We start from the raw sequence: 12,636 nt of genomic DNA on the forward strand, positions 1-12,636 counted from the left end.
TCCATTTTTGTTAAACATTTTTAAAAAATAAACACAGGAAAAATAAAAAGCCGATAAAGAATGAGAAACATGACAATTTAGGAATTTAACACAAATGTTCATGAAAACAAAAAAACTAAACATCACCTTCTCGACTTCAAGAAAAAAAGTGCTAAAACTTCAAGTTATCAAAATACAGAAACATTATTTTCCAGAGAATAGTAACAAAAATATGATGTATACTTTATCTAGATAAAGAAAGTAAAAACAGACTACTTTAAGAAATGGAAATTCTTTTAAGGTAGAAATTCTTAAGTAAGGATTGCAACTGTGAAAATGTCAACAGAAATGAGGTTGCAAGCAGAAATGCTTAAAAATCAATATAACTGCTTAAATCAACTTCAGTAATAAGTTATAAATTCAACTGCCATGAAGACCATGCCCTGAAAAACTGCAAATACACATACAATACCTAAAATTACATTCTTATTACAGACCAATTTTCTTAATAATGTAATTACTAAACATTTTCATGTCTGCCTTGGATTTCCTTACACCAAAATGTTTATTATATCACTGAACTACTTTTATATACAAAAAGTAGTAACACGTACTGAAATAATTTTCAACAATGAATTCTTTTCAAGCTGCTTCAAATGAACTTCTGCAATGAGCTACTGATGCACTTTCAAACAGAAAATACCTGTTTATAAAGACATTTTCAGGTTTGCAAGTGAGTAATTACCTTCTTGAACTGTTTGTCACTCTCATATCCCTGGTCAGTAGCCCGGAATGCTGTTTCTCCTGGAGAACCTAGGACACAATTACAGAAACTAGTAGTAAGATGCAAAAGGTACTTAAAAATTCTCAAACTACACCTACTAGAAAATTAAAGCTTCAACCCCTTTGAGTTAGTAATTCAATAATCTCTGAAGTTCCTATATATAAAAAAAATCATCTTAAGAAACTGAAGAAGAAAATCAGTTTAAAACTCATCTGAAAATTTTATATCTAGTTTATGACTCAGATTAATTATACCTCAAGGGAGCAGGCAGCTTCACTTAGACTATTAAAAATTCTCAAAATATTGTAGAATTGATTTTTGAGAAAGAAAGGTAATACAAAATTCACTGTTATTGTAATGAGAAAAAAAAAAATCTTTCTTATTGTCATGGCAGGTTTTCAAAAGAAGTTTCTGGAGCAAGCCTGAAATAAAGAGCATCTGCTAAGGACTGTGGCAGAGATATATCAACTATTCATCTACTCTCACAGAGGAGGACCTAGGCCAGGAAAAGGTTCTTCACCCAGAGCGTGGCTGGGCACTAAAACATGCTCCCCAGGGAAGTGGTCAGAGCACCAAGCCTGGCAGAGCTCAAGAAGCTTTTGGATCTCTCTCTCTCAGGCACATGGTGAGATTTTTAGGATATCCCTGAAAAGGGCCAGGAGATGGACTTGATGATCCTAACAGGTCCCTTCCAACTCAGTATATTCTGTGACTCTATGAAGTATTTTTAAAATAGTTGGAAAGCATTTATAAATCCATATTAAGTTGCTGTAAACAGTTGTATTTATATTGATAGTCACTCCTCTTAGTATAGTAGTTCTTTAACAGTTTGCTGTAAAAAGGCAGGTTAAGGGCAGGAAAAAGGGCTTTTACACACCTAACAACAGAAGTAGATCAGAAGCTCCTATGACTTCACTAACCAAATTGTAACCTGTGAAAAATCAGCAGAAGAGGGGAAATAAAAATTATAAACACAAAATAAAATGCAGAATAAAGATGAGGGATCTTTGCTTCATTTGGAGGACCACACAATCATAAATGGCCACTATGCCAGTGTGAGTATGATAACAAGTAATAGGAGACATCTCATGATCAATCAATAACAACACAATTTTAAACTGTTAAAATTTTAAACAGCCACAATACATAGGAGATTGTAATCTACTTGTCACTCTGCTGAACTTGGCCCCTTCTTAGATTCTTGCTGTGTTTGTAAGATTAATAAATTAGTTCTGCCATTGACAGTATTTTAAAGAAATAAAAAGTGCACTTCTTACACACACCGACATGAAAACATTTTCATACTTAGAACAATGATATAACCCCTCACAGATAGAATCTTTCATGAATATATTTATGTGGTTTGATAATTACTAAGGTATATAATACAAATAATATTGCAGTTTATTACATGAATGAATGAAGTTTTGAGCTGTGTTCATTAACAAGTCAGATACGATGATCAAATCTAATTGTTCTCAGTTTTAAGAAGTCCAGTGTTAGAAATGTCTCATTTAAGTCTGTCAAAACCTGAACACCATTAAACCTGCTACTGCCTGGATACACTGAATAGACAAACCATCCTTGTGCCTTTTCTGAAGGATTTAAAACTCTTACCTGCTCCTTTAAAACAATGCCCCACCTAATCTAAATCTCCAAGCAAGTTTTCCTGGGTCCATGATCAGCTAGAAAACATCATTCAACGCAGAAGAAAACCTTCGTTACAAATCCTCTATTTCACATGCTTGCAACATTAAGAACCCTTGCTCTTAATGATCCAACTCTTTTCTCCTGTATCAGCTGTGATATTGCTACTGTCCACTGACACTCTCATCAAGTTCTAGCTGGACACATCCAGCTTCTCTGACTCACTGAAGAACTGAGCTTTCAAGCTGTCAGTTTAGAGTTGTACAACAATTCTAGTTTTCTATTCAATTTCACATTTTAGTTCTCTGCACTTGCTACCAGAATTCTTGCTTCAAAAAATACGTTACACTTACTTGTGTCCACAACACCTTCAGAAAAGATATTCAATACAAACACAAACATTTTCAGATCTGATTTCTTTTAGTGTCTAAGGACATACATATACCTTCACCATGAAATAGGTTCAGCTTTTAAAATTAAAACTTAGTTGAAAATTTGTTCTCACCAGGAGAAAGAAATCCTTTCAGTGAAGCTAGGCTCTCTCCAATCTTGTCAAAGTCAGGCAGAAGTTTGGCAAGGTCATCTGCATCAGGGAGGGCTTTGAGAAGTTTTTCTAGAAAATAGTACAATAGTTAGTGGGTCGAGCTTTGTTCTATTATTTTTGTGAACAAAAATGACTTAGGCTACAAAACTTAGAACTGTTTAAGGGTATGGGGTTTGAATTTTCTTAAAGTATAAAGAAGTTTCTTTCAACATGCACCTCCCCCCACTACTGTTGGGAAAGACTCTCAGATCTGAAAAATCACTTGCTTTTTCAGACTTTGAACTTCCTGATAAGTTGGCTGCCTCAGGTACTTTATAACTGCCAAAAACTTATTGCTGCATTTTACTACATTTCCTACATTATTCTTTCACATACTTCATAGAGGATGTTTTAAAATGATGTGAAACTATAACTATGCTCATGTCTTGAATCTTTTTAAGAAAAAGTTTAGTTTCAATTTCATAAACAACCCAATTTTGTGATCCTTAAAAAAGAAAATCATTAGCTGTAAAGTACTATAAAAACGTAGTGTCCACTTGCGGTAAGAACAAGAAAACCCTGTATCAGTTTTCAATCTCTGCATTCATCTACGCAATACTCACACATGGCATGGAGGTTGGAACTAAATATCTGTAAGATCCCTCCCAATCCAAACCATTCTACAATTCCATGCGGTAAAATCTTCATTGAGATGATTTTAAAAAACAAAACAACACCATGTTTCTGCCCTGCATATAAAATATAAGTGAGTGTTGGGTTTTTAGATTTCTGTCTTTCATCTAAAAATACACAAAAGCGTCTACTGCACCCTGAAGGTTCAGGAAAGCAAGTCTATTTTTTTTCTTCTGTATCTTCAAGATAATTCTGTAGATAGGCAGCTTCACTAATCTGCATTTTCAATTGGTCTTTTCCTCACACATACTTTTTACTGATCTACTTATATCTTCACTTATAAGTCATTCATATAGAAAGAATTTTCTGCATAATACTACCAACACCTGTGTGTGGTCCCTTGATCACACTGCAACTCTCCTTTCACTAATGGGATTATATGGCTTTATGAAAGGACCAAGAACATTCTCAAATGAAAGGATGCAGATCTTAAACAGAGCTTAATTTCTTCTTACAAACACACTGATAACACCTGCCTTGGTGAAACACACATCAAACTCCAAAATAAAAGTCCACTCAAATTACATCTGAAAAGCTACTCCTGGAGTGAGGCCCTGAGGACCTACACTCCTGTGTTTAAGGTTTACACATGTCAGTCTTTAGACAGAGTAACATCAGGGCTTTGTGGTACCGAAGTCAACAAGTTCATCAAGCTCCCAAATGAAGTCAGGAACAATCCACTTATAGTCCTCGAGATCTGGCATCATGTCCTTCCACTGATCATATGTCTAACAGAGAAAGGAAAAAAATAATGGTAGAAATAGAAAAAGAAATGTACACAGAGAAGTGTATGAGCAACTACTACCTACACATAAAACATAATGATATGAGTAGTACTTTGATCTTTTAAGATCTATAGTAGTTTTCTAAGCAATGTTTTCCATATTCACTCATTTTTATTATCACCCGTTAACCAAGCAATGTCATGTTGTATTTTTGTGGCTATGACAAGAACTTCTGTTTGTAAGTATGTAATAACAAAATGCACAAAGTAGCTTCCAGAGCTAAATACCTTCTTAGCTGTGTAGCCACCTCCTACTGCAGATCCTAAGATGAGATAGCGAACTTTGAGAAGCCTGGAGGCTAATCTGGCCAGCCAAAAGTTCCTGTGGGACTGGTATCCATGTTTTACATTTAAAAGTTTTGTTTTGTGAAGGGGAAGACGATTCAGAGAAGAGAACTGCTGAATGGATATCCTTAATGGAGGTCTCTGGAACTTTGAACTTGGATAGTACGGATGATGTATACTTCGGGAAACAAGATGCAGGTTTTGAAGCGGTGATTTTCTCTTTATTCCACAGCTGCTATTTGCTAGACTCCGGCAGATGACACTAAAAGAAAGAAATAAAAACTTCAACTGATTTCTTTAACACACCATTACCTCAAACACCTCTTTAGAAACAACCCACGTTATATTTTAGCTGGTTACAGATAATCTTATTACATTGCCTTGAATTCACAATTTCCAGCTACTGCTGCTATGCTTACGAGGAAAATAAAAAGCTGCAAACATCGTTAACAGGTATAGTACTTTTAGCGACTACAGGCATAAAACGTTAACTACAAATTCTGAAGTCTGTTATGGATTACACTTAACTTTCACACCGCCATAAGGCAAGTAACGTGTGGTAAAGCATCATTTGGGCTAAAGACTCCACAGAAGACTTGCAACACAGAACAGTTTGGCCTGTCTTATTCTGTAAATGAACTTCTAGAGAACATTAGGTTAGTAGAGGATTTCCAAACTTTAAAAAAAACCAATACACAGAAAAAAATCCTTTGTAGAATACATTTGCCCTATTTATGCCAAGCATGTGCTTAATGACATCTTTCAGTTCCTTCCACTTGCTGTGGTTCTAGGATTACAAGACTATGGCTTTGTCTTGGGTCATGCATAGAAGATTAGTTCTGGAGATGGTTGCACCATGTGCATTGATGCTTTCATGAAGGAACTCAGACTTAAGAGGAAAAATTCTGGAAGATTTGACTCTGAAAGCAGAGCTCAGCCATGAGAAGCACATGGTAAAACACAGGAGCCTTATCAATGCTGCCTATGTTAAGCAAACACATGGCCTGGAATAAAACTTGTGTACTTTTAATTACACTTGCTGCAATGGTTTGAGGTAATTTTGTTAGTTTAGGGAAAAGACAACTGCTCTGAAAAAAGTAATTTCTTCTGTAATTTTTTGGATGTACCATCATATCAGAATGGTTACTATTAAATAATTTAGTGAATGCAAAAATATGTGTTAAGCTACAGGCTTGAAATTTTAAAAGTTGAAATGAAAACTTGTCACTTGTCCTTTGATGCATTTTTCAGGGTTTTCAATATTATCAAATGCATTTACTTCCAAATGGGACAAATTAAAAAAAGAAAGTGCTTCATATCAGTGAAATGGCAAATTATTAATCACATAATCCTAAAACATTTTAAATTAACAGATTTTAACAAGTGAAACATACTTAGTGGGAAATATTACAGCAATTCCTAATAACATGCTCTTTGATCTGTACAGTTCTTAGTCTCAAGATTTTCAACGTACTAGAGATGATAGGTACGTTGTTAATGTCCAAAGAAGTGAAAGACTTTGTCATAAAAATGACAATCTCAGAAACTGAGATCTTGGAAATTAAGTTAAAAATCAGAATTCAGACATTTTTCCTCTCTTAAAGACCAATTTTGCCAATGAGTTAAGTTTAGAAATTTCCTTTAGCGCAATGGAAAGTTTAGCAAAGGAACTCCAGGGACTGCTCTGCAAGTCCTTGCTCCTAAGTCACTATGTTGCTATACTAAACTATCTCTGCAAGGCTGGGCTTTAGCAATAAGAAACTTAGAACCTTGAAATAATAAGTAGGAACAGAATAATTCCTAAGCCAGTAAAGAATTTCTCCTTTTGGACATGGACTTATAAGAGGCTCAGAAATTAACTACAAATAGAAACAACACAAAAGTGCCTCCACACTTGAAATGTCTTATTTCCTAGTTTTGAAGCCAGGTTTTTTAATTAGGGTGTGATAAGCCTGGATGAAGCATGCCAATGACTGGGCTGTTCATTATTTTGTTTTGCAGTCATTACCATTTCACAGACATTTATCATTTTCAGCAGAGACCATGTGGTAGCACATATATGGGAGTCACTTCTCATTATTCATCTTCACCTGGGCTAACGGCATTTACCCTAATACGTAACTTTCTTCTCTGTGATTTTTCTTTTAGAACACAATGTGTTTTACAGCATTCAGTCTGTGTGTTTAAACTGCAGGAAAAAATTGAATTCCATTACAGTCTTCTGGCAAAACCTCAATCCACAACTTCCTTTGAGTGTTACTGTATATTTCAAAGTCAAGTGCTTTACTTGCACTTCTGAAATCTTGTAATTCATTAAAACCCTTACTACTCCTCCATCACACCGAAACTTCCATTTTCTATTTCCTCTCTCGTCCTGCTGGTAGGTCTCCTGATGAATACTGACCAAAAAATCACCTTGAGACCTCAACGAAAAGTTCAGCCAGACTGAAAAGGATGGCAGAACAATGCTATTAAATGAAGTACTTAATAAGTTCCAAATTTCAAGCCTCTGCAACATTGGTTTTAACAATAACAAAAACCATCCTTCCAGACACCAGTAGCTCTGCCTGATTACAGGCCTGCAACCCTGCACTGAGATTATAAATGTCTTGCAAAACGCTAAGAAGTGGCCTGCTGTGCCTGCGGCATTTTCTTTCTCCTTCAGCACCAGACAATGCTTATTTTCCTACTGCTGCTCCCAAATAGGGGTTGGAACTAGATGATTTTCACGGTCCCCTTCCACCTCAAACCATTCCGTGACCCTATGAAATTTGCCAAGGAACCATGCGCTACTATCCACCATTCACTGTCATTGCTCCAGCCTGGAATGGGGTAGCAGAACGGTGGAAAACAAGCGGAACGCAAGGCAGCTGCTGGGGGGAGCAACGCCTGGACATGAAAGCGGCCCGAGCACCCCAGGGCGAGAATGTGGGAGAAGCAGCTTCCTTCTACGTGCTTCCCTTCCTTTCCCCAGGTCCCAAGGGAGCTGGAGGATGGGAAACTGCCCAGCCGGGGGTACCAGGCTGCCGCCTGCAGCAACCGCAGGCCCAGCCCTGCGCCACTCACACCCGCACCTCGCACCCCAACCCGCTGTGCTGCTCCGCCTCCCCCGCGGGTGCCAGGCCCCGTCCCCCTTACCAAGCCGCCGCCGCCCGCGTCCGCCACATCGTAAGGGCCGGGAAGGAGCGGGAGCGGCCCGGGAGCCGCAGGAGCGCGGCCGGGCTGAGGGCAAGGGCAGCGGCAGCGGCAGCCGCTTCCGGGCACCGCGGTCCGCGCGGCCCGCCCCGCCGGAAACCGCACCTCACTGCGCGAAGGTTCCGGGCCCGGCCGCGAAGGAGGGAGGGTTTAGCGGGAACACCGCGGGGGCTGGTCGGAAAGGAGCGGAGAATCGAGTGCTGGATCTGTTACACCTGGGGCAGGGATTCCCGCACCGGGATCATGGATCTGTCACACCTGGGGCAGGGATCCCTACACCGGGATCACGGATCTGTCACACCTGGGGCAGGGATTCCCGCACGGGATCACGGATCTGTCACACCTGGGGCAGGGATCCCTACACCGGGATCACGGATCTGTCACACCTGGCTCATCGCACAGGGATCACGGATCTGTCACAGCTGGTTCAGGGATCCCCGCACCGGGATCATGGATCTGTCACAGCTGGGACAGGGATTCCCGCACTGGGACCATGGTTCCACCACACCGGGGTCCTGGATCCCCGCACCGGGCTCTGTGCCCCCCTCACACCCCATGGATCGCCTCGGGGCCTCCTCCTTGTGTCCCTGACCCTTCTCGGACACCCAGCGCGGCCCGGCCCGGCACGGCAGGGCTGGAGAGGTGCTGAGGCGAAGCCCAGGCCGGACAGCGGTACCAGGGTCTTCCCCGCTGTCACAGATAAGATTCTGATATAGTCCGCAGCTGTTGTCGTGCCTGGGTGCATGACACGGGTGGCAGCTCTGCCTTGAAAGCTGGAAAGCACAAGGTGTTTTCCAGCGTGCTTCTCTGGGTTGTTGGGTTTTTTTTCCAGTCACACTGAAGCAGGAGGCAAAGGAGGCATCAGAAGAGTTCATCTGCTCCGTCCATCTGCCCTCACACAGGATCACCTCTGGTTAAGTCATTTCTGAGCAGTGCATGACACATCTGTCCCTAAAGACCACAGACATTGTAGTGCTCACCTGGCAAAGCCAGTGCTTGCTGAATTTAATAGAAAGTATTCCCTTGTGTCTGATCTGAATCTTTATTGTAACATGTCCACAAGGGCCATGGATAGTACTATATTCTCCAGTTACAGGTTTGAAGACTGCTGCCATGGCTCTTCTCAGTCTCCTTTTCTTTAGCTAGAAAAACACTAAGTACCTCTTCCATATTTTACAACTCCTTTGTCATTCTTCTGGGCTCTCTCCTGTGGACTGTCACCAGTTGATTCACCACTTCCTTTCTGTAATGTGGCCAGAACTGGGTGTCATAGGCTGAGAAACAGAAAATGAGATTTGGGGTGATTTTGAGGTCAGGCTTCAGTTTATACTGTGAGAGTTTTCAAAGCAAAATAAATTGCATAAGGATGACATAACACATAAATATATTTTCAGGACTGAGATAAAAGTTGTTGGGATGAGGTGAGGCATGTGTTTTTGTCTCTTGCTTGCCTACTTTGCCTACTTTGTGACTATTTATTTATAAGTTTGAGGGACTATATTTTAAATCCTACTTTGCTTTTATATTTTAGCTTGACCAGTTATTTTTGTAATTTATGTACAATTTTAAGGCAAGTTTCAATTTAAAAGTATGAATGATGATACTCCACAGGACATGCTAACAAATAACTTTTTATTAATAAATAATATGTAATTCTTGCTCCAAACAGTAGAGAGCATCACATAACTAAAGGTTCCACTTCGGGCTGCTTTCTCTCCAGGTGATGGTGAACATGCCTAAGAAAATGAACAAATCATCTTCTTTGGTTCTAGATTAACACTTTGACAAATTATTGATAGATTGTCAGACTATGGAAACAATGAACGGTTTGCACCTTTAACCTGCTTTTGCTTTGTTTTCATTTGTGAAGATATAAATACTCCTATAAGGGTGTTCTCTAGGAGTGCAGAACACCTTGGAGCTGGAATAAAGCTACAAATAGTGAAAATATTGTATGAGCCTTTATTCTTCCCTGGAGATGCTGCTTTGGTGGGATCTCTGCATCTCTCATCTCTGTGCCAGAGCAACCAAGGACCCCTGTTGCACCCTAGACACTGGAAAGAGTAAGGGTGCTGTTTGGGAAAGCAGCAAAAGCTGATCAGGCAGAAAAGGCATGTGTGACAGTCCTGTTTTTCACCCCTGGCACCTTCCAAAGTAATGAATCACTTCCCAAAATCATCAGCCTGCCTTAGAAAAGGTGCCTTTGCAGTTGTTACAGCTTCTAGATAGCAATGCTCATTTTCCCCATGTAATCAGGTTTATCAGATATGGAATGTATCATGTTCTTTCTTTCAAAATTTTGGTTTATACTGTGACACTCGTATAATAACTGGAGTTCTCTTTCCTTGGTCTCAAAAGAATTAAATGGTAAGTTTAGAGGCTCAGAGCAAGTTACAGTGGGAGGAAGGAGAGGGTAACACTGAAGTTGGGTATGGAGAGAGCCTTGTACCCCCTTGATCTTGTGCAATAAATCACCCTTACACAGCTTAGTACAGATATGGACTGATAAGGGTCAGTCCAGTCTCTGGTCTGGGCTCCCCTGGGAAGTGTGGTAGGTGTCAAGGCAAAACAACTCAGCTCCAGTGCTTACCACCAGCGTTTTCAAACACATCTGTCCCTGTACTGTGCATAGGTACACATCTGTTTGTATTAACTGACCTAATTCCTTCATTTTCTGTTCTTTGTTTCCTTCATTTCTCTCTTTCAGTTTCTCTGAGCCTGCCCACTGGAGGATAGGCAGTGGTCTTTCCTGCTGCTTGAGGTATGGATTTGTACAAGTCCATGCCTCGTGGCAGCAAAATGCTGAGGAATAGGAACTAACTTGACACCTCTTGATCTGTTTCAGTCACCCTAGAAGTAATGTTTTAACTTTCTTAACATACTTGCTGGAAGAACAGGTTTGCCTTTCCTGACCTCACTCCTAAAATATTTCTTGTGTAACTTCTTAAAAAGTAGCAAAGTACAAGGAAATAGTAGTGAAATGGGAATGAATCACAAGACTAATCAGCAAATGCAGCCCAAAAAAAAAAAAAAAAAAAGGAGGTAAAATTCTCAGTGTTGTTTTCCTGCCAGCTTCCTTTTGGCTCTGATTTAAAGGTCAGAGGGTCAGAGACATCTTATCCAGCTTACTGACATCAGTGGGAAACTCCCGTTTCCCCCAGAAGTAAATAAATGATGTCTCCCAAAGTTATATGGTGAGGTGACAAGACATTCTATGAGGATATTCTCAATAATGAATAAAGACCCTGGTTACAGATTCTACCTGCTGAATCCTGTCACACAGTCAGTGCATAAGTCCAGCTGCAGAACTGGGCCCCCATTTTACAGTGCCAGAGCTTGATTTATTTTCCACAGCATATGTAGGGATCACTGCTGGACACTTAGTTCAGAATGGTTGCTAAGAGTGTTAACAGCAGCAATGCCTATTTTTGTTCCTTATTTGGACACACTCCTGGTTTCCAGTGATTCCATAATCTCATGAAGAAAATTACTGCCCTTTTGCCCTCCCCTAAAAGTTTAGTGCCAAGAGCACTTGCCTGCACCTACCAGAGTTACGCTCTGAAGTCATATTGTGGCAAACATTTGTAAGATTGAACTTTTTCTTTCCTGCATTGTTTTTGAGTGAGTTCTGCACAAACCCTCACAATTGCAAAACTCCAGCAACAGAATGGAGGGAGGAGGGATAAAGTGTTACCTGCTAACCCCAGAGAGGGAGGAGCTCCCTACTTCAAACATCATCAGAATTACAAGGAAGGTGTGTACTTAGAGCACTTCCTCAATGTAGAAGTTCAAGCACACTATGCTGAAGACCTGTCCTGAGGGTGCTGTAGAAAGTCTCCAGAGGGTCATTTCATGGGGGAAAATCCTGCCAAGAACCATTATGCACAGCTTAACAAGGGAGAAGAGAATGAGATGGTGAGTTGTATCTCTGTCTAGGTCTTTCTCAGCTTGAAGCAGAAGGTGGCACGTGTTCTGCAATAAAATGCTACAGACTGTAATTGAGTTATTGCTAGTGGGGTATTTCCTCAGTAGAAACACACAGTTAAAAAGGTGGTGTTTTTTTGTTTTTGTTTTTGTTTTAGCAGAAAGAAAATAAGGTTGGTTGTGTCCATTGGATTTAATCAGTTATCCCCTCCAACAGCGGATGATGGATCAACAGAGTATTCATGTGGTGTTATAAATCTGGATGGAGGTGGTTTAATATGAGCTTGAGGGATGGGCAAGACTGGAATCCCCAGCTGTTGAGAGCTGGATCTCCAGGATCAGCTCCAGTTAGAGAGCTGGAAACCTTGGCTTTCTCCGAAACATAAGAATACCTGTTATGTTTGCATAAATTACTGGCAAATACAGTCTGTGGAATTGCCAACACTATCTTAGAAGCTGGGATTCCTAAATACAGAACTATATTTCTTTCCAGAGTTTCCCAGGGAGAAATGTGTTTGCTTGCATTTTGTAACCTCTGGAAATAAGTCCTATGTTTACACAAAATCTGTGGTGTCCTGCATGGCACTGCTCTTAAATAGCAATGCCAGTGCATGATTGAAGGGAATTCAGTGCTTCAGAGCTGCTTTGGCATTACTGTGTGTTATGAGTCAGCTATTCGTATGGATTCTGTCCCTCCAATACGTTCTGCTGGAGATCCACGATGCAGCTGTACGACCTCAGTTCTAAGGCATATCTGGTAAATGCAGTGCTTCTCAAAATTCCTGTGCTGCAGAGCTACTGGAGCACTGCTGTGAGTAGCTG

The 12,636-nt window shown here is 40.3% G+C and overlaps 2 protein-coding genes across 5 annotated transcripts in view; one reads left to right on the forward strand and one right to left on the reverse strand.

Annotated features, from left to right (window-relative positions):
* Positions 1-7,958, reverse strand: part of OPA1 (OPA1 mitochondrial dynamin like GTPase) — a 49,681-nt gene extending 41,723 nt beyond the window's left edge. For 2 of the 4 annotated variants that reach the window (XM_033068665.2, XM_033068663.2), the window contains exons 1-6: positions 7,834-7,958; positions 4,639-4,957; positions 4,258-4,354; positions 2,916-3,023; positions 1,641-1,694; positions 725-792 (exon numbers count right to left, since the gene is read on the reverse strand). In XM_033068665.2, the coding sequence (XP_032924556.1) occupies positions 725-792; positions 1,641-1,694; positions 2,916-3,023; positions 4,258-4,354; positions 4,639-4,957; positions 7,834-7,862 (675 nt within the window). In that variant the 5' untranslated portion in view covers positions 7,863-7,958. The remainder of the gene's footprint in view (positions 1-724; positions 793-1,640; positions 1,695-2,915; positions 3,024-4,257; positions 4,355-4,638; positions 4,958-7,833) is intronic. The other 2 variants (XM_033068666.2, XM_033068664.2) reach the window with 1 other exon arrangement.
* Positions 7,959-11,742: 3,784 nt separating this feature from the next.
* Positions 11,743-12,636, forward strand: part of LOC117000799 (probable cation-transporting ATPase 13A4) — a 36,084-nt gene continuing 35,190 nt past the window's right edge. Inside the window, exon 1 of the mRNA XM_033068824.1 lies at positions 11,743-11,805. Coding sequence (XP_032924715.1) covers positions 11,743-11,805 — 63 coding nt within the window. The remainder of the gene's footprint in view (positions 11,806-12,636) is intronic.

This window comes from Catharus ustulatus, chromosome 10 (assembly GCF_009819885.2).
Source record: "Catharus ustulatus isolate bCatUst1 chromosome 10, bCatUst1.pri.v2, whole genome shotgun sequence".
Classification (NCBI taxonomy): Eukaryota; Metazoa; Chordata; class Aves; order Passeriformes; family Turdidae; genus Catharus; species Catharus ustulatus.